Genomic DNA, 22,683 nt, shown 5'->3' with positions numbered 1-22,683 from the left:
ACTGGGAAGGAATGCTGACCGTGTGGAAGGCGGTACATGCAGATGGTGGTAATCCTAATGTATCTTTTACACTGCACTTTTATTGGCACGGACAGGCAATTTGAGCCGAAATGGTCGACTGGGTTTAATTCCACTTCCCTCTCTTTCTCTTTCCTCTTGAGGCTGGCCGAACAGTGGCGAAATTCACAGCTCGTCACTGAAACCACATCTAATTTCGCCAATAAACAGTGCATAAGCATGCGATAACAAAGAGAACATAGGATTGTTATTTAAAGCTCTGTAACAACAGTGGCGCTGCAGTGATTTACAACAAATTCCTCACATTCCTTTTCCATAGTTGCTTTATCTTTTGTTAGCGCCGCACAATGCCGCACCATGAGAGTTGTGTGGCCGCTCTAGCAACAGCTTGGAATACCAACGCTGCTTGCGGACGTGCTACATCATCAGATAGAAATCTGGTGAAATGAAGCCTGTATTGGCATCCATTATGGGGATGTGCATTACTACATCCCACCAACTACAGAACTGGGGTGACAGATTGGCCCAACACGTCATGGTTTCCCAATCAAATGAGCCTGAAAGTCATTCAAAGTGTTGTCGTTCAGACAGCTGACCGTGCATCTGGCGTGGGATCAGTTCCTATTCAATGCCACCGTCACAAGCGTCCCGTGACTGACTGGCAACCAATTCAGGGCGTAGTTCCCCTTTCACCTAACGCCAGCTGGGATATTTACAGATAATAAAGTGGAACTGTAGTGCTTCGAATATCTGACTTGGATGCTGTTGGCGTGGGAAGATTGAACGTTCATTCAAAAATCACTCTATGATTGACTATTGACCAGTCCCCACTGTCAGCAGGAACAGGCTCACCCCGAGCGAGAGTAAGAGTTACATTAAATATGTGAAAGTTCAATCGATCAATAAATCAATGCCTCGTTCACAATGTGATTGAGTGGCGACCGGTCCAGCCTGTAATCGACTTTATGGCTCAATTAAACAAAGAAAACACCATAGTGGGCACAGAAATAACTTGAATCTGACAAAAGTAATCCATGAAAATGTAATGAAGATTAACCTTTGAAAATTAGACATGGCTTTTGAATTGTTGTTCAACAGACTTATTTTGAAAAATAAACTAATGAAATAGGCCCGGACAAAAATGATACTCCAAAAGATGGCAAACAATTTGACCATAGGGACTGAAAGTGTTTCTTCTAATTAGCACCACAGGTGTTTTCAAACTTGTAATTACCGGGTAGTCTGCCTATTTAAAGGGATATGTGACAAGGCGTGTACCCCACTTAACTCTTTGACTGCCAGACGTTTTCAGAAATGGGATGTCGCCAGTGCCAGCCGATTTAAGCATTTTGACTGATCTTTCAAGGTCCACAGAAAACTTTGTGTTTGGACTATGGAAACACACATACTACCAAATGAAAGGTTGGACTCTCATCTTTCATCAGAAAAAAAAAGTTTGTTTCTACCTTATTCCGTTTTTCAGTAATCAACAATAGAAAATGGTTAGTTTCACCTCTGTTTTGAAACAAACGTCTTTTAACGTCTTTGGCACTCCTCCATAGGATTTTACTAAACGTTATTTAACGTTTTTGGCAGTCAAAGAGTTAAACATGGACCAGAGGAAGCAAAGGAGATTATAGACAAGCATGTTAAAAGGTAACAGCTATAAAACCATCTTCAAGAATTTTATCAGATTCAAGTCATGTCTGTGACCTCTGCACTTTTTTCTTTCAAACAGAGTAACAACCATTTTATGTAAAAAAAAAAAAAAAATGGAAGGCAGAATTTGCAGACCCAACTATTTTGCCATTCTTATCTGCCAGTTGTTCTGAAGTCTTACCTTTCCCGTGATCGCCGACCAGACTTTGAGCGTGTTGTCGTCAGAGCCGCTGACGATGCGGTTGCCGCAGAATTGGAGGCAGGTGATCACGTGGTCGTCGTGACCTTTCAGCACCTGAGTGGAGAGCGAGAGAACCCATCGCTTTTTAAACATCAAAGAACCAGCGTAAAATGTCAGTAAGTGCCGCTGGTGTAGTAGCCGGCACTGCATGCTGTGACTGGTCACCTGTCGTCTTTGAAGAGGACAGGTGAGTCATTTGAGGTCCCCTTTACACCAGTTAGCGTCTAAGATGTGCTTAAGACGCAGCAGGGAAACTTTTGGAGTCCGTTCATTTTATACAGGATTAATTTAAATCTCGTAAATTGGAAGTAAATAAAGGAACTGAAGTCCCCTCTCCAGCTAGTTTCGCCCCCAGTGGAGCTCATCAGGGGAGTGTTTGAGGACAATTACGTTCCTGTAAGATTTAATATTACAAAATGCTAGCGCCTGCCATTTCAGGTCACCAGCGGAGTTCATCAGGGAAATGTTCAAGGGCCACTCCTTTTCTATAAAACAAATTTACCAATCTGAAAGTAAATCAAAAATGAATGTAGGGAATAATAATTAAGGTCCGTTCATTTTATTTTAGAATTTATAGAGTTTAGGGTTATGCTATTTCTGTGATTTGAGGTCACATCTCAAGTTTATATATTCTGTGCGGCCAGAGGTAGCCACATATAGTGGAGTTTATCCAGCTTGAGGTCCATTCTTTTTGTAAAAGATTTAATCTTATCAATTTAAAGGAAAATGCTACCTTGGGTGATTTTAGGTCCCCTCTCCTCCAGTTAGTGTCTATTCTGTGCTGCCTGATGTAGGCACTCTTCCAGGGGCTGTGAGTGAAGCCGGGCTTGACGATTTTCCTCTTCTTGAGAGGTAAAGGCTCATCGATGCCTGGTGGTGGAGTAGTGAGAGGGAAGGATGAGTTGACTTTCTCAAGGTCATTGTGTAAGACTTCAAAGCGACATGTTGCTGCAGAGGATTAAGCACGCACCTTCTTCCCGGCATTTTTCTCTCCACAGCAAGTTGTCCTCTGCCAGAATGCGCCAGTAGCGACACGTCTGAGCGGCTTGGAGGAGGTCCTTGGGCTCCAGGAACGACAGTACATACAATGCCAGCTGCGGGAATGGAGGAGGAGACGTGAGAAAGGCACAATCGAGGAACAAAAAGCTCCTAAAGCCAAGAATGTGCTGTACAAAGGATGATGGCATTGACTGAATTGCTTGGCCCCTTGCTTCATCAGTCGGATAGAGTGAAAAGTATAACAGCTTTATAGCAGGATTTCAATGACAATATGGAGACCAGTGCTAACCATCGCGTGACAAATTCAGCATGTGGTCAACAGATCCCGAGACTAAATTTGCAAGCATCACTTTCAAGTACAATACAAAGACACATGTTCACGCTATTACGAAAGTGCTTACGGCAGCCCAAAAAAATTGTGAAAAAGAGTTTCGTATTTTCTCCATTGCATTTTAATTAACTATTTTTGTTTTCATCACCTGTAATATTTTTACTTTTCATTTAAAATGCTTTTTTTTTTTTTTTTTAGAATATTGGTGTATTTTTAATCTAATACATTTTCAAAACTTTTGTCAAACAATCTTTTGCTTCATAATTTCCTATAATTCTCAAATATTTTTGTCAAATTAAATAATAGATTTTTTTGCATTTTCTTTCATAATATTTTAGTATTTTATAACTAATACTATTTTTGTATTTATCATTTTTCTCCCCTTTTCTAAAATTATATTTAAAATATAGTATTTTTTGGTAATCGTTCGAAAAATAATATAATATTTTTGTATGATTGTCTAATCATTTTATCTTCTGATATCTCTAATAGTGTATTTTTTTGCCTAAATGTTTTTGTTTTCTAATATTCATATTTTACATCTAATATTTGTTTGTTGTGTAAGACTATTTTCTCTCTAATATTTCCCCCATTATGTTTTGTCTCATATTTTTCAGATTTGTATTTTTCCCCCCAATAAATAAAAAATCCCATTGCTAATTAATGTAGATTCTCTTCACATTTTTGTATGTTAGTATCACATATTTACAAATGTTTCATCTTAAAGCTAGAGAAAGTCAAAAATTGTGACAAGGATCGATTTTTTGTTTTTATATGATGGTGAAAAAGTCTTCTTTTTTTTTTTCCTTTTTTTTTTTTAAGTATGCAGAATAGTGGTGGTGTTAACATCCCAATTGTAAAATTACTTCTTTTTTTTTTTAGCACCCCAATAAAGGGGTATTGAAAAGCAGCCCTATATTTTGCAACCTTTTACGAAGAAAAGAAAAAAGCCCACCACATCGGACTGAACTCAGCATTAAGTGGGCTTTATACATCCTTGATCAGGTAAATCAAATGTACAATGGATTCCGCTGTTTAACACGTATCTCTAGACCTATTTGAGTCACCGTGAATGACGCAAGGCAGCCCCGCGGTCGGATTAGTGCTAGCGACATGTCAGGTGTTTCCATTCAAGAACTTGACGTCTGACAAAGAGGAAGTGTGTGTGCATGTGTGTGTGTGTGTGTGTGTGGCAGGGGGGAAGAAAGGTGGTGGATTGAAATGGAGTGACTATTTTCTTCTCACCTCTTTGGGCAACAGGGAGATGAAGTCGCGCTGAAACTGCGGCTCGATGACCTGCATCATATGCTTCACCTGCGTAGGCTCGCAGATGTCAATCAACTCGTCCAGCGCCAGCAGTTTCTCAGGGCCAGTCCAGCTCTGCAATTAAAAAAAAAAATTAGATAAAAAATAACATGCTCATTCCTGCATTGAAAAGCAGCTTGGAAATGGTCGCCATGGAAACGGCTTTTAAGCAATTATGCTGTTTGGTTCTGCTATTTAAAATAAAATAAAAAACAGTGCAGGGAAAGGTTTGAGTTTTAAGTTCTTAAAATTTGTGACTTTGGAACTGTTTCAGTTGCTTTCGCTTAATCTTTTGAAAAATTTTCCTCATTGTATTCCTATTTAATATCATCAGATTTTTTGTATAGTATTTGTTCAAATGTTTTTCCTGACCAATTGCTATATTTATTACCGTTTGGAATTATTTGATAATATTTTGTTGTGATACATTTGTTCTCCATTTTATACCGACATATTTAACCAAATATTTCCCTATTTCTAGAAAACAAATTTGGTCATAAAATGTCCTTAAACTGTAGTTGTGTCTTTCATTTTATCTTTGGTAAATATTCAATTCTACATCCTCTAATATATATTATATTAGGGTGTTTTCTTAGTTTAGTTTTTAGTTTGTTTAAAAATAATTAGCATTTCGGTCAGAATTCTTAAGCTGGTATAACAATTTGTCATATCTTTTTGTATTTTTGTCATATTTTTCTAATATTTTATATTGTTTTCAAAATATGTTTGTTTGCCGCAATAGTTATTTTGGTACTTTTTTGTACCACTTTTTTTTTTTTTGTACATTGGAGCACATTTTGCATTTATTTAAAAAAATATGTTATTTATAAAGTTTTGCAAAGAATATTGCATTTTAGTCCAATATTTTATTTTTCAATCATATCTACCCCCTCCCCCCCATTTGATTTTCTATTGATATCTAAGATTTTTTATATATTTATTACATGGAATACAGAAATATTAGTTAAGGGCTCTATGCTTTGGTATTTTATGTAACATTTTTGTATTTGGGGTTGGGGATGTTTCTCTCAAGAGTGGGGAAAAAAATGAAACAAATCCTGAGGTGATTGGCCCACCACTGATTTTCATTTGGTATGTTTGCTCATTCTATGTTAGTAAAATCGTCACCACTTGTGCTGTTCTCCCTATATGCACTTTGCTTGGTCAAAATGCATTCCAATGCTACATTTCCAGCACAACATCCTCGTAAGCCTCATCCCAACAAGCGTTGCGATGATGTCTGTGTCTTGCAGAATTCCCTCCCTGGTGTATGATGTTGAGTGTTTCCCCCCTTTGAGTGTTTCCTCAGCCTCCTCCCGCATTAGCTGATCAAAACGCTTGTTCTCGCCACAGTTCCCCTCCTCCACTACCGTCATCCAGCAAAACACTCTTATGTCACACAGGCGTCCTTGGGTTATTTATGGAGCTTTTTAGCATTTTTAGGAACTCCCCTATAACCAAAGCGTCTGGACTTGAGCTGAGCTGTTATTTAGGAGTCGTTTTCAAGTAGGCTGTGAATAAAATGGCCACAAATAGAGAGGAGTGGAACTTTTGGACACAAAATACGAGTAGCAGTACATTTATCAGGTTCAAGATGTGGATAGGATTTTCAGTTTTAGTTACTATGGCAACTTCCGGAAATATTGCCCGAGAGTGCTGAACAATTAATCAAATGGCATTTAATAATATTTTCAAACTCGTTCATCCCTACTTCCCGATGTTGTATTTTTGGTTCATGTTATCAAGTTAGTCTTATGTAGTGTTTAAAGATTTCATTCATCGCAGTAAAAGCTTTTCATCACGGTCTGTTGCCTCGTTCCAGTTAAAATGCTGCTTGACACAATTTGGTCAGATAAATAAATACGGTACAACAGTTTATTTTTCAGAGGAATTCATGTTGTCTTTTTTCCTAATTTGAGTTCAAATGGAACAGTTTCCCACGATCCATTTAAAAAAAGAAAAAGAAAAAGAAAAGTCCCTTCAAGCCATCCAACCTATACTTCACCATGCATTTTGCTGTTTCATTAAATTAGTCGTGATTTGATGATTTTATGTTGTGCCGGGAGCCAACACAAATTAAGGTTAGTCTTTCCCATCTGCTGTCCGTTATTGTCAGTCCACTTCTTGCAGAAATTGCCTATTGTTAGAATGCTTAGATTGCACCGTGATTCAACACACGTCATTCATTGTCATTCTGGTTGACATGGACGCTGCAGAATGCAAAAAAATAAAAATAAACTGCCTGCCGCAACGTACTTATACAACCAGACGTTTGCCTTGGCAGGGGGTCTACACCATTCCACATGTGTCACATTGTCGTTTTCTCTCGCGACAGGCCGAGACGAGACTGGGGAATGTACAGAATGTACGTTTGGCTTTGAGCTGCCTCTACAATCAAGAAGCTGTCAGTTTGAAAAGATGGTAAACTGGCCCGAGGACTTGTCTTGAAAAAAAACAAAACAACGCGTGCGCACACACACACACACAGGTGTGCCTGTGAGTCAGCCATAATGAGCAGCTTCAAGTCTCATCTGTCACCACTCAGACATGAACATGTTTGCGGTGACGTCTTATTTCCACGAGTCAATTAAAAGCATCCAATTCTTCCACCAAGTAGTTATCGCAAAGCCCCAATATAAATAGGGATGGGCACGACAATCAGTTAACCGACTGTTTGGATCTTTTCGATCATTGGCTGCAACTAGCAGAAGCGCCATTGACTAAGCATTAGGATAATGAGTCCTCGATTATGAACATGAGTGATTAATTTGATAAATCGATTGTCGATTATTTGCACCTTTAGGTGAAATTAATGGACTATGAAAAAAGGCAGTCACTGGAAGAAGAAAAAAATGGAGGGGAAAATCAGAATAGTGACATTGAAAAGAAAATATTCAATTTTGACTTTAACTTAATAGAAGTGTTTCAAGGCTAAAAGTGTCACTGTTGTGTTTAAATTCTCTTACCAGCTCCCTGTACATGCCAACATATTACATCCAGGGTAAAAAACAACAACATTTTTTTAAAGGCGTTAAGTTGAAAAACAACTTTGTGCATCAGTGTTAATTGTAAGATCTGCCTCTCACAGAGCAAAACCTGCAAACAGACTGCCTTAATTATCCACGGATTAGCATCTTATCCTCGTGCCTGTTAAGAACAGGCTCAAAAAATAATTCCGCCGTATCCGTACACCCGACTTTAGATAGCATCCGTTCAACTTTTTAACACCGACAACATGCCGTCCCTTCATCTGCTTTTAGCCCCCCCGACAGCTCGGGCTAATTCCAATTCCACGCTACACTGCCTTCCAGTGATGTGCAGGCAGGGCTGGAACGACAACAATTATCGTGCAAGAGCAAGAGCGAACACGGGATTGATTATTGCCCTATGCAGGGTTTTTCCTGCATATAAAACTTGGAGGCAGCAATTTTTAACCGCCACTGCTGTGTTGGCCACGTTGACATAAAATTTATTTTGGACGATTTAGTGAAATTAAAAAAAAATTCTGTTGTGTTTCTATTCTACGTCTCGGAATAATGTGCAGCCGAATGAACAGAATGGCACGAACGACTTCAATTTGAGCCATGAAAAGTACCTGAAACGTCCGGAGCCATTCCTGGAGCCCCGTGGGTGGTTGGATGGACGTGAGACGCCGCCTCTGCTGGCCCTGACCGTTGGCTGCCCGGATGTGGCCAAACGTGGTGGGCGTGGCCGGGCACGGCACGATTCCCGTTGGGCTGACAAAGATAAAAATGCTTGATGGGAAAATCGTAATATACAATATTCATGAGAGCAATAATTCCGGAAAAAGTCACCAGCGGCATTTGCATCTAGAAGGCTAAAAACAATGCAAATAGGTTTCATGATTTCATTGTTATTGGGATATTCCAGGTATCCCGAGTTAGCTCCGTATGATTTGAAATGCCACTAAAAATGAAATGAGTTCATCTACATGTTACATGAATGTACTACCCCATATATTTGTGTTTGATGTCCTTTGGTACTGCTGTGAGAACATTGACAGAGAAGAAATCCCCCGCGTGCTGGCAAGAGAGTGCAGCAGAGGGGGGGGAAGCCCAGGGTCTATTTCATTATTGATTCATATTTAATGGGCCAGGATGCCGATACACTGCTGGTTACACGGCCACATTTACACTTAAGTGCCTGTTGTGTGTGTGTGTATTTTTAATGGGGCAACATGCGCATCAAGTATTCATGGGAAACATCAGGGATGGCTGGCGGGAAAGCGTCATTCCGTTTGAACATCTCCGATTCGCTTTCCTTTCACGGCCTTTAATACGCTTTGCGGCGAATACCAGCGCCTGTTAAATATTTCATTTCTTTTGATGCGGGATGGCGTGAAAGGCATGTGACAGTGACACTTTGGGATGAAGTGGATAACGCTCACCTTGGGTACTTGAGGATCTTAGCCCAGATACCAACAAATTACTTTTCTGTCTTTGGCTCTTTTGGCAACACTTATTCCAAGATTTTCACCTAACGTCAAATGACTTATTTTTGGGTTGGCTATTTTTTAACATTTATTCTAAATATTTATTTATTTTATTATTTAATATTTATTATTTTATTTATTTAATATTTATTCTAAATAAGAGCCCAATTAGCTTCAAATTATATATTTTCTGCCTCTGCTTTTTCGTTGTCTTTTTTTTAATTTTATTTATTTTTATTGTAAAACGTATTTGCCTAAACCCTAGCATTTAATGAACATTTTATTTTACTTGGGCATTGATTCGTTTGCGTACCAAAAGCGGTTACCATTAGTAGTCCATGGGCTCATGGACTACTAATGGTATTTTGTAGTGACGTCAAAAGACTAAGTGCCAGGTTCTGCTTTTTATTTATTTTTTTTTTTTACAAAACTTTTTCGAAACAAGACCTTTGTCAAATGACTCTTTTCTTTCCTTAGCTTTTTCTGCAATGCATAAAAAGTGCTTCCACACGAAACATTAGCCTGACTGGCATCAAAATGCCTTGCAGTAGTCTTGACTTATTTTTTGAGTGTGTGGATGAAGCTCACCTTGGGTACTCCGGACCTTTGCAGGGCTTTTTTCCTGAAGGGAAAGATCGGACCTCGGGGCCATGGTCCAACTTTCTCTTCATCTAAGGAGGAAAAACAAGAGAGAAGGATACTGTTAGACTCACTAACATGAATTAAGCCTTTGTGGTGGAGGATAACAGTTAAAACAATACAATGGGGGCCAATTTTATTTGAATACTTTTGCTTTCAACTCCAACAAAGCAAAGTTCTAAAGGCGCGTAAAAAGCAGGTCGTGTCGTTTTTTCCTCCCTTTTTTGCCGAGCGCGGTGCAGAATTGCCTCAGACGTTGTTAGCATTGTGTCTGGAACTCGGAATATTAAAATCTGCTAGCGTCAAATTCATGCTAATGGGGAGCCAAAGAACAGAGGATCAATATATTAACCGTTGCGCTGTATACAAAGCTAATGAGATACAATGCACGAGCGGCATAACAATCCTGCCATTAAGGTATTCATTTAAAAACAATTTCCTTTAGAATAGTTGGCGAAATCTGCATGTAGCCAACCCCAGGTGACCTTTGTCAAGAGAAGATGAGTTCACCCTGGGCTTGTCGGCAGTCAATCACTGGGCCCTAACCGACAACCAATCATTTCAACTCACATTCACGCAGTCTTTGATGAACCTAACAATGTTTTTAGAATGTGAAAGAAGCCTGGGGAAAAAAAAAAAAATCTACTGAAGCATGAGAAAACGGGGATTTGAACCCAGAACCTCTCGACTGTGAAGCAGACGCACTAGCCACTAACAAACACATGGCGCTGTCTCCAGTTGATTATATTCTCATTTTCCCCATAATTGAGCAAACAAAGACGCTTGTGTTTTAAGATGATCTGTTCCGTTTCTGCCACACATGCAAGTGATCAGCCCTCTCATCAACACTCCCTCAAACGTGCACACTGCTCCAAATGATGTATACAAGGTGGATGGATGGCCTCGTTCCTCAATTAATTCAACATGTTGCTTGTTTGACAAGATGTGTGTGGCCCTCACTTTCAGGTTGATTTATTTTTTTTATATCTTCCACTTATTGTGCAGATGTTTAGAACATTATTAGATTATGATTATTTTATTTAAAGAAATATCATTTTTATGTGTCGCCACCAAAAAAACATGTCTTGAAGCAATTGATCATTACTACCCCAAGCTTTGGGATGATTGTGACATGTCATAAACATGACATCCCTGAATATTTTGAGAACAAAAGGTATTTTATTACGAATAGATTTTCATCTGCAATGCTGACCTCGCTGCATACAGCGGAGTAAAAACTAATTTTGTTGACTGATTAAAATTATTTAAAGTGATACTTGACCCATTTAGCCATTTTCAGCAGTAAAAAAAGTTAATATTTTGTCCACAATTAATTTGATAACTTCATTTTCATGTATAATTAATACCCTTAACTCTTTGACTGCCAAAAACGTTAAATAACGTTTAGTAAAATCCTATGGAGGAGTGCCAAAGACGTTAAAAGACGTTTGTTTCAAAACAGAGGTGAAACTAACCATTTTCTATTGTTGATTACTGAAAAACGGAATAAGGTAGAAACAAACTTTTTTTTCTGATGAAAGATGAGAGTCCAATCTTTCATTTGGTAGTATGTGTGTTTCCATAGTCCAAACACATAATTTTCTATGGACCTTGAAAGATCAGTCAAAATGCTTAAAATCGGCTGGCACCCACGGCATCCCTTTTCTGAAAACGTCTGGCAGTCAAAGAGTTAAAAACTTTTTTTTTTGTGCTGAGGAAGTACGTAACGACCAATCATAGCTCAGTTTGCTGACCAAACCCAGAATACAAGTGAGCTGTGATTGGTCGTTACCTTCTTCCTCAGCGCAGGTGATGTCATCTTTAGTCGACAGCAGGTCGAAAAAATGGTTTTAACAGTATTAATTGTACAGAAAAATAATGAAGTTGTCAAATTAATTGCATAGTAGTGTTGTTTGAGTTAGAACTTTCAATTGTGGGGGAAAAAAACCTTGTCTTTTTTAAAAATATTTTTATTCTTGGTAAATTTTCATTCCTTTGAAATTTAGGAGTTCACATGATAGTTATGATAAGTGTTGGAATTATGAGGGGGAATGTGGATACATTTATTTGTAGTGAGGGTCACAGGACGAAAAAAGTTTGAGAAAGTCTGGTTCAACTCGTTATTTTCCACCTATATTTGATGCATAGAAATAATTGTTAACTCGTAACACGGTCACAACTGAAGCAAGAGATTGCAGTTTTGCTCCATTGTTGACATCAAGGAATATTTAAAACACACTAAATTTGCCTGTGATTAAAATATTTGGGGTGTGCTACTGTGAATTAAAACAGCGTTGTCCCACGTTGCCTTTTCTGCTGTTTGTGCGATAACTAAAGAGAAAAGCTGCATATTTGATGCCGTACTGTCTGGATCTGCACAGGCTTGATAACACGTCTCTCCTCCAGATCGGTCATTTATTTTGTCAGTCTCTATAATTTGGCCAGTTTCAGTGTTTTTTCTTTCCAAACCGCCCCCCCGCCACTGTCCCAAGGGGGGTGTTTGGGGTTTTAATTAGAACCCAAACCCTTAAAATATAAGCAGGAATGCTGGCTATCAGTGACTGCGCCTGTTCTTTTCTGTATCGAAAACAGACTACAGAATCAATGCGCTAAAAGCGACTGATGGGAGGAGAAGCACGTGTACATGACTCGCACGCTAATGTGTCGCCGCCGCCGCCACCCGAACCCCCCTCAGGACATTAAGACTGTGATCTAAAGCACAATTGATGATTTCCTCCTACCGTTAGCATGCGAAACGGCACTTTGAAAGAGCCTCTAAAGCCGCACGTAATTCATTCAGAGTAACCTTTTGACAACAAACATGGCGACGGCGGAGGAAGGATTAAGAATGTCGAAAATGTGAATGTCTTCGTACTTTAACACCTCAAGGCGTGTCCATGGTGAGGGTTCTTCCATTGGTGTTACAATGAGAGCATTTGACGACCACTTTTGGTGTTTTTAATGATTTAAACATTGCCCCCGTGGGTTTCTATTGGTATTGCATGTGTAATGTATAGCTAACAAAGCATAAACTCGAAAACCTGATTTGCCATATTGCTGGATTGTCCATCTTGGAAAGCTATTGACAGTAAAATAATGTTTAGCTGTATCACCCACTTTTGTGGACAGCTAACCTCCATCCTGTTTACATTCTTGTAACCAACAATAAGAGAAAGCGCACAATCAACGGGTTTGTTGTGACGCATTTTGGTTAGCAAGGGCAGAAAATAGACCAGGGGAATCCAAATATGGGTGTGAAAGCAGCCAGAAAGTGTGTAGATCGAGTTTGTGTGTAGGTTTAGAGGTTACTTAAGCCAACCACCGAGTGGTGATCTCATTGCAATAGCAGTTTAGTAGCCAAGGAGAGCCAGGGCGTGTGATGTATGCACACTTTGTGAAACGTGTGTTTATGCGTGTGTGCATGGGAACATCAGAGAAAATTAAGGTGTGGAGAAGAAAAAGAGGAAGCATGTAACAAGGCCTCTTCTTGTGTGTGAAGAAGAGCACAAGAAGGGGATGTGGATGATAAGTGCTTCCGCAGCCCTCTTTTCACCACATCCGGCATGACAGATGGACGCAAAGGAAAGTATTTTTGATACGTTTGGACAGAGCGGCAAAATCCCGCAGCGTTTCAAATGCCCAACAGCTTTGCGTCTTGCAGTTTTTCTCCTCCATTAAAAATACACAATGGTACCTTGACGAGTTTTTCGAGCCTTGGAGATTTTTTATTTATTTTTTAACTTTGTTGTGCTTTTTTTTTTTTACCGTAGTGTCTAATCTTTCATTCCTGGGTGCAGTTTACCAGCTCGTCAACATTTCTTCTTCAAAAAAAAAGAGGCAAAGTGTGCTTACATAAGCTGATTATTGCCACTCATTGTTGAAGTTAACTTGAAATTAAACATAAAACAAGGAGAATTACAAGTTGTGTGATGACAACTCTGACAAAAGTTTGCTATCTTAATGCTAACACATAACATCAATCTGTAGACGGATTAACAAAACTAGCATTGATAAGGCAGTAATTATAAACCTTTACTAAGTGGTATTGGAAGATAAATGGATCATCACTAATTATAGAAGAAAAAAAAAACAAAAGCATGTATTCTTTATGCTTTGCAAAAATGACATGATTTCATCTTGATTGCAACTTTTTTGTATTTCATCATCAAACGTGCGCGTATTTAAATATATGTAACGTATTTATGATACTGTCTCATGGTGGCTTGCGCATCAGAGGGAGTGGCACAATGTCCATTTGTTCCAAGCAAAAAAAATGTTACAAAAAAAAGTGAATTCTTCACATTCCATTTTGGGTGCTTTTCTCTTTTAATTGAAAACCATGTCAGAAATATGTATTGATGTCTTTTGAGTGATAAAATAGATTAATGACCTTCCCATTCATTTCAATAGAAAATACAACAGATTTGAGTTGGTCAGGCAACAAATTTAATTTGTATGCCAAGTGTAACAGGTTACAGTAAGGCCTAACCCTAAAGGTAACAAGACTAATTCTGTATCTGCCAAAAATGGCAATCAATATTCCAATCACAACCCACGTGTGCATATGACATGCATTGGCCCAAACACTCCTTCATATATTCACTTTTGATGGCTTCCACCCAGCAGATATCCTGACGTGGAGAATACTCTACTTCACACAAGCTGACACAGTGACCTATTATCCCAGGTCCGAGCCTGGGGCAAATGTTTAATGTCATGGGAGTGGTGAGGAGTACTGTCAGTGAGAGACTCCGACAGGCAACAGATCACATGCACGCGAGAAAAACCCTGCTGCAAAGCGAACCAATGTCGTTCACTTTCCAGTCACTTCTATACAAGTCAACTATTATCTTTTTTTAAATAAAATAGCCTTTTGTGAGAGCACACAAGTATGAATGCAAAGGGCGTTTCAGAGCATATTTAGAAAAAGAAAAAAGGAGGGTATCTGTGGGGAAGAAGAATGTCAAGTTTCAGACTTTTAAAGGCTATTTCATCAAATTTAAGACTTCTCCTTCACTAATATGATTAAGCACAATCAAGGACTGTGTTATGATCAAAATATTTTTAATTTTTTAAACATTTATGAACGTAATGGATGTCGGTGGTTGGGCTCATTCTGAGTTTTGTAAAGCTTAAATTGTAATTACAAAGATAAAAACATTTTCAGGCCATTTTAAGACCTCTCAATTAAAAGTAACCACAAGACGTAGTTACTCCATGAAATATAATAACTAATTAATTTGACAAACTAAATTATTTGTCAGTGATTTGGCTCAATTGGAGCGCTGATATTTAAAAAAAAAAAATGCTATGTAAAGATGTCTAAAGAGGCCTTAATGCTGGAAAATCACATTCAAAAGTACTCCTGCTGTTAAATTTACCAATTTTAACAATTACAATCCCCCCCCCCACGCCAATAAACAAAATTGTAATTTAAAACCTTTTTTCTTCTTAATACATTTTTAAATTAACATTTAACCTCCCTGTTATAGTGTTTGTTTTACAGACAAATCCAATTCTGCTTGCCTTTTTTTAAAAAAAAATTTTTATTATATTGTAAAATATGAAAATTTTTAAGGGGAAAAATCCTTTTGATGCAGTGCATGCTTTTCAAAATAAATTGATTTTCAAAGTAATTAACCCAACATGGAATCAAACGTGTCCAAAAAGTCAACTCCTGAACGGATCCCTATTTGGGCCTCCACCCACAAGTTACAAACCCCGACTGTGTCTTTGCTGAAAGCAATACTGCACAGTGCGTCAAATCGATGAAGTCCGTGCTCGTTTTTGTCATTTTTTGAAAAAGCCTCCACTTGAGTGCCAAGGCTGTCACCCGTCCGCGGAATCAGACCAATGTGCGCATTTAGCAAGGCGAGGACGCCAAATCGGCGTGGAGAATATACAAATAAACGTCAGAGCGAGGCCTCACTGGGCTGTTTGGATCTCTGCGCCACGCCGCTCTCCGTCCTCCGCAGTGACCGAGCAACCTGACCCACGAGTAGCGCGTCATAAAAAAAAAGAAAGAAGAGGAAGCTCATAATCATAAAACTGCGAGTCGACGCAGTGACTCACTTTGTAGAAAATCATCTTCAAAGTGCCGTAGAACCCCATGGTGCTGCTTTTTGGGAGCCGACGGGCGCTTCCTTCCTGCTCAGTGACGCTGGCTGGAGTGTGGCGGTGCTTCTGCGGGGGCGGTGGCGGGGCTGTGACGGCGTGAGGCCGGCGGCCGACTCGCAGGTAGATCCGACGCCGCCTCCGCTGTGAACATGCTCGGGCACGTCACCCCTCCACCCGCGTTGCTTTCAGTAGAATCCCCCCGAGCGATGGCATCGAATAACAAACAACGCGGAGGGGGGAAATTAGCGAAAAATAAACTCCAGTCGGACGCCGGGCAAGAAGCGAGTCTCGTGTCCGTGTCAACGACGCGATGCGGCGGTCGACTGGAGGCTCGCGCACCGCCGAGCAGGGAGTGATCACGGCAGGGGAGGAGGAACGGAGAGCGACGAGTGGGGGAGCGGAGAGTGAGTGTGCGTCCTCGTCTTCCTCTGCGCACGCTGCAAAAAGACGACTCCTCCGCATGGATCGCATTCGAGCCTCCCCAGTGGAGCTGAATGGTGCAGTCCGGCGCTCAGCGCCCTCTCTCTGGATTTGCAAGCATGCCGGATTGAAGCACTATCAACTCCTATCTACCACCACTTGTTGCACAAGCAATTGATGCGCGTACCACGCCCTAAAACTGCCCCCCCCCCCACCCACCTCACTAGGAAATTGTCGCGAATATATAATTTTGAAAGAGCACATAAAGCAGTGTGCATTTGAAAAGAAAGAAAAAACTACTACAGTATAGCTGATTATTTTTAAACTAATTATGTTCCATCACTAGATCGCACTCATTGCTCAAGACCACCTACAACAAGACTGAAATCAGAGAAGTAGAGCTCTGTGCCTAGTTTGCCAGGTATGGCTTTCAGCCATAAGCAATTTCAAATTATGTACATTGTGTGCTCACTCCAAAATACATAAACAGCATTTAATTTTCCACCCACAAGAACCATTGACAGTTCATTTAAAGTGCATGAGGAGCAAGAGAGCCCTTTTGCACAGATCAGAAAAGATACCTAAATTTACTAACATTCATTGAAAAACGTAATTTTTAACAACTTCCAATGGGTGCACTGACAATTTTTTCTACCCCCCCCCCCCCAAATACAAGCTATATTTTTATGCTGCAGCTTTCACTACAAATTAAGATAAAATTACACACACAGACATACAGTAGCTGGCTTGATAATACTGATGAGGCTAAATAATAATGCAATCACATAAAGACATGAAGGTTTTCGATTAATCAGCTCTTCCTAGGACAGAGGGGCTGGCACTGATTTATGACCCATTATCTCACTGTGTGTGTGTAGGGGGGGGGAGCAGGGGAGGAAATCACCTGACTTCCTGATCCCACGGGAGACCAGCGCTGCTGTTTCGACTAGCCCATAGTTTTGTACTTCCTATTTGTTGTATTAAATACTCAAAGACAAGTTTAGCATATTGTAATTTCATTTAAATCCATTAGCACCTGCAAACATGACAAGAAACGGTGTGTAGGAATTTCACTGTGGGTATTTTACCCTGACATGGCTGCAGGGCACTCCCCTACTCAAATAATTCCTCACAGAAATGTATATTCATAGATTAAATCAGAATATTATGAGAATCAAACTGGATTGTAAAAATCATAATATCATGCGGCTGCCTCTCTTTTCCCCAAAACACTGAAAAAAAATAATTAAAATAGACCAATACAAAATTGGTATATGTCAGCCATCTATACCCACAAAGACGCATGGAAAGGAAATCAGATGATGCAGCAAGTTAATTTTGGAATAGAAATGCTGCTCTGTATTAAGCATAAAATACAATCCAAAAGAGAGGGGGAAAAGACAACGTGAAGAATTGTGGCATCCTCTTCACACTTGGGCAGCTCTGACAACCTTGTCTCGTCTTAAAGAAGACACACAAAAAAAAAAGGGCCGTCGTCATGAGCACTTGTACTTAAGTGCGTTGCAATGCCAATATTTGCTCAGAACTGCATCTCTTAACATTTGAATACGATGTTTGTCCACCAAAGAAGAGTCAACAGTGTGCAAACTTCCAAATGAGCTCAAGCGGCAGATGAGACGACAGAAATCGGCCGACCTCTGTATTATAATCTATCAGCATTGTCAGTGTTGTTGGTGCACCTGCTTATTCGCACACACATTCAAAAGGGCCAATATTAGCCTTTCAGCGTGGCAGGTGACAGTCGACTGATGCTGCCCACTTAACGCGCCAGATGGCTTCATAGCTCTGATTACCGACAGGCAAATCTCAGGCACAAAAAGATGACCGTTTTGTGGACACTAAGGGTGCATTTATGTAACTACATATTTTCTTTGCGTTTGGGAAATGTTCAGCATCAATATGACTCCATTCAAACCGCAGTCTATCATCGTTTATCTCGGATGAAAAATAACCTCAAATGATCACACTGCGAGAGTAAAGTTGCGATGTTATGACGGTTGTACAAAAATACAAAACTGAGGGAAAAAAAGAGATGAGGGGAAAAAAACAAATAAAAAAATATACTCCCAAGAACCCTGAAGAAATAATTACATATTCAAAAGCAATATGGAGGGCGAAAGAAAAGTAGATTTCTCAAAATCGTTCAGCCCTAATTTTCCATATTACTCAGTACGCATAGAATCTGCTAAACAAGCTATAGCGACGACATTTGTCCCTCGACTCTCCTCTATTCGAAATGGCTGCATTGGCTCCAAACTGGAGCGTCCAAATGACTGCTGATAATTGCTAACGCTGACCTCCGCCCGCCTATTTATTTTCTCCGCAGCCCCATTGATGTCACACGGGAGACGGCGGTGGCTCTCGTCTTCATTTCCTTTTTGACCCGACCCCTTCAAACACGAACGTTGCAGTCGCGTGGGTGGCTGCTGCGCGAGATGTTAATTCAACTCCACGCAGACGATGCTCCATTATGCTTCGCCCGTTGCCATGATTCATCATTTCCTTATTCATCAAAAAAATCCCCCTTTCTCCTCGCGCCTTGCATCTGTCATGCCTGGAATGAGGCACTCACACTTCAGCTTGTTTTATTATTAGGGGACCTGTTCAAAAGGGGGGGTCCACACCTCCCAGTACTCATTTCCCTCCAAAAGAAGACAATCGCACAATGACACGCTCCCGTTTAGTGCCGCATCGCCGCCCGAGAGGTATTCCGGCCTCAAGTTCACCGCCTGGCATTAAACATTAGCTGGAGAAAGGCCCATTCTTCTCGGCGAGTTGGAAAGGTTCCCACCAGCATGTTTTGGGACGGTAGGAACTGCTGCCGTCTCTCGCTCGACAGCTGTTTCGGAATATCATTCACTTCCTCAGTCACAAACTGAAAGAGTTTCCCACCGGTTTTTAAGCGGCACACAGACAAAACATCTCGATATTACGTCGATGCTCTTTACTTCAAATTGAAAGCATGAAAGAAAGAAAGAAAAAAAGGGTATATCATATTTCTACATTTTGTGCTTTTTTTGTTATTAGTGACAATTGCAGATTTTTTAAAAGATCTGATGGTGGTTCTTATCCACCTCATTCAAAGCATGCAGCAACATTTTTACAGGGGGTTCTTACAGCTTACAACGGGTTCCCATACGCTATTGCTAACCTATGCTACAGTAAATATTTGTATGAAAAACACTTTTTCCCCTCATTCAAAGTATGCAGCAAAACTTCACATCTTTTACAGGCGCTTCTTGGCGTACAACGGATTCCCAAAACAAAGCTTCACACGTTTTACAGGGGCCTCTTGGCTTACAACAGATTCCCAGTCTACTGCTAAGCTATGATGCTACAGCAAATATTTGTATGAAAAGTACAGCAAATATTTGTATGAAAAACACTTCAAGCCCGTACAATAACACAAAAAGCCGAAAATACAGTTAAAAGGATGTTCCTTCATTCAAAAGACCTTTCTTTCAAAGCAAGTCAACTATCCATCTACAGTATTTGCTTACGCGTATCTGGGTTTATTGAGTCAAGGAACATTTAAAAAAAATCTCACTGTACACCACAAAATAAAAATGTCAATATAAGTATATATACTGAAAAAATGATGCTCTCCATGTGCCTCCCTATGTCACAGGCTGAGAAAGACGACTCAAGATACATTACTTGTTTTACATAATTCCGCCCCAATGAGGGGAACTTGACTAATTTCTCTCACACACTAATGTGCTGCAGGACGGCGGTCGAGAACCACCGATTTAAAGGACATCTTCAACCAGTGCTACATTTTCCCATTCAAAGCATGAAGCAACATTTCACATCTTTTATAGAGGATCCCTCAGTTTGTTGGAGATCTGTTCCTACAGTGATGAAGTCATTTTTATTTAATGTCAGAATCCGCCATAGCATATCATAGTAAAGTCAAATTAAACTAAATGTTTGCATTAAAAACATTTCTAGGTCCTAAACATAAAACAAGCGATTACTGCATTTTTGTTTTGCATAACCATAAATTCTATATATTCTATATATTCTTATTCCATACTCAAGCGTCATATTTAATCACTTTTTCAGCAACACGTGGCTTTTTTTGCAGGATAAGCGACTGAAAGATTTTATAACATTTTCAATACTTCATTTTATTTTATTAACCATTGTTACACATTATTAACATTTTAATTATTTATATTAACCTTGTCAAAATGTTGTGTGTCCTGTGCAGAGCAGATGGTGTTGACTTCGTATAGGCTGACCTTAAGCTGGGACATACTATTTAGTCTAAAAAAGTTCCTTCTCAGCGTTTTGTGCGAAAACACATTTGGTCCTTGAGAACCGAATCTGTTTTGAACACCCACACCTGACTCTGTTTTCGCCATCGCTCACGGAAAAGTACCAGAAAGTATGTTTTGTCTACAAATGAAAGAGAGGAGGTCTTTTTAACTATAAGAAACCGTTGTGCACGCGGAAGAGCTACATTTGACGCTCTGAATCCCACGATGTTTAAGTGATGATAGAGGCTGTTATTTGTCCAGAGATTCTCTGTTTTTTATTAAATCATTTTTGCAAAGGTGTATTTTTCTTACATTAAATCTATCTTCACTTTTGGAACACGCAAAGAGGACAAAATTCATTATTCCTCTTCACGACCCACAAAACTGGGCAAATATTTGAAGCTAGGTGTCGTTAGCTGTCGTCGGGAGCAATTCAAGCGTGCCCAGAATGGCCTTTGAAGGCGCTGGGTGCATCAGACAAGACCGCGGTGCGAAAAGGCCACCTCATCGCCCAACCTTTACACAGCGCATTGGAATGCCTGGCATGCAGGAGAGGCCGTGCCGTGGCCTTTCAATGGGCCGGCCTCTCCATTGTCGCTCTTCTTCTGGCCCTTTTGTAAAGCCTTAACCCCGCCTCCCCCCGATACTGACCTACTGCTCATCAAAACCTAAATCGCACTGGTCACACCTACATAAACCCAAGTAAAGCAAGTAGGTTTTGTGAGGGGAAAAATAAGGTGATCCTTTTATGCAGTAGAGGTTATGTGGAAACGCTCATTAACTCGGATGGCTTCTGGGAAATTACAAATGCTAACGTTTTAGCTTTAACACACACAGCCTGAAGCTAATCCACGGATATTAGGTACTCCCAAAAGGATAACGTTCGTGTTTTAGGAATAAATCACACATTCCTAACCCTTGAGGGGTCCTCTAAATCTATTTAAAAGGACATTTAAGGACGTTAGTATGAAAATATACTAGCTCATTTGTCCCAAAACGGGAAAAAACTGTCACCTTCCCAAAGACTGCAGTAATTGGATTTTTATCTCCCATTTAAAATATTCAATTGCTGAAGAAAAAAAACTAAAAACTTTAGCCTAAAATCAATCCATCCTATTTTTTAATTCCACTTTTCCTCATCAAAGTCAGGGGTGAGCTCATGCCTCTCCCAACAGAATTTGGTTGGTACAACATAATCTGGCCGCCAGCCAGTCACAGGGCACATATAGACAAGAATTCACATTCCAATCTAAGGACAATTTAGAGTCTTTAATGAACCTAAGAAAATATGAAGTAGGTTTAGATAGATAGTAGATAGAAAACTGTAAAAATATGACACATTTTGCTGCATGCTTTGAATAGGGAAAATGTTGCGCCATTTTAAGGGAGGTTTTGAATATGCCTAAAAAGGGTGGATAAATCGTTAGCAACATTGACTTCCACACATTATTTCATCACTTTATAAAGTGTAACTAACTACTATACTGTATTATTTGTGTGTTGGATGACTAGAAAAGCCCACAAAGTTAGTGGGGGCACTTGTAAGTCCAGGTACTCATGCAGCTCAAATGTTCCTCCATGTGTAATCCCGTTATGATGAGAAGCTTTTGCATGTGGTTGCAGTCTGAGCAGTCTCACATCCCATTGTGGTATTTAAGAGAGGGGGAGTTATGGAAATGTGTCTATGATGCGCCAGGTGATTCCTGGCTGGGCCATCAACATTTACACAGGCATGCATAAACCTCTTTAATCATCGCAAATTACACACGTTGCTGCGCCTGCTGGCTGTTGACTCTGAAAATGAAGATCCAAAACCATTTCCGAAAACTCATTTGGGAACATTCTGACACCGTCTCGCCTTGACCCCCATTTCATCCCGATAGCTTTGAAGAGTTTTACTTATCTCATGCACACAACTGTAATCATTTTTTACTGTACCTACGGAGGAATTTGAGGAGGAAAAAAAACCTTCAGTATCCTTTGATCTGAGGCGATAACATATCTAAGATAACAAAAGGTGGTAGTCTATCAATGATGAGATTCAATGCTGGAGAAATGCACTCACTACAGTCCAACAAAAGATGTCATTTGTCTCATGAATACTTCCATGTGTTTTAGGTTTTCCCAACACAACGCCCCACAAAAACCCACAGTTGTAAAGCCCATCAGAGAGTAAGAAAAAAATAACCCAATTAATACAAATTTGGCTGAATGTGAA

At 39.9% G+C, this 22,683-nt stretch overlaps 1 protein-coding gene across 5 annotated transcripts in view; it reads right to left on the bottom strand.

Annotated features, from left to right (window-relative positions):
* fbxw7 (F-box and WD repeat domain containing 7) overlaps positions 1-22,683 on the bottom strand; it is an 81,359-nt gene that overhangs the window by 10,641 nt on the left and 48,035 nt on the right. For 4 of the 5 annotated variants that reach the window (XM_077570562.1, XM_077570564.1, XM_077570563.1 and 1 more), the window contains 6 exons: positions 9,595-9,677; positions 8,149-8,290; positions 4,494-4,628; positions 2,889-3,012; positions 2,652-2,788; positions 1,859-1,972 (listed from right to left, as the gene is read on the bottom strand). In XM_077570562.1, the coding sequence (XP_077426688.1) occupies positions 1,859-1,972; positions 2,652-2,788; positions 2,889-3,012; positions 4,494-4,628; positions 8,149-8,290; positions 9,595-9,677 (735 nt within the window). Of the gene's footprint in view, positions 1-1,858; positions 1,973-2,651; positions 2,789-2,888; positions 3,013-4,493; positions 4,629-8,148; positions 8,291-9,594; positions 9,678-15,717; positions 16,350-22,683 lie in introns of those variants that run through there. The other variant, XM_077570565.1, reaches the window with a different exon arrangement.

The sequence above is a fragment of the Vanacampus margaritifer genome, chromosome 7 (assembly GCF_051991255.1).
Source record: "Vanacampus margaritifer isolate UIUO_Vmar chromosome 7, RoL_Vmar_1.0, whole genome shotgun sequence".
Taxonomy (NCBI): Eukaryota; Metazoa; Chordata; class Actinopteri; order Syngnathiformes; family Syngnathidae; genus Vanacampus; species Vanacampus margaritifer.
The sequence above is the reverse complement of the archived record's forward strand: the minus strand, read 5'-3'. Positions and strand labels throughout refer to the sequence as shown.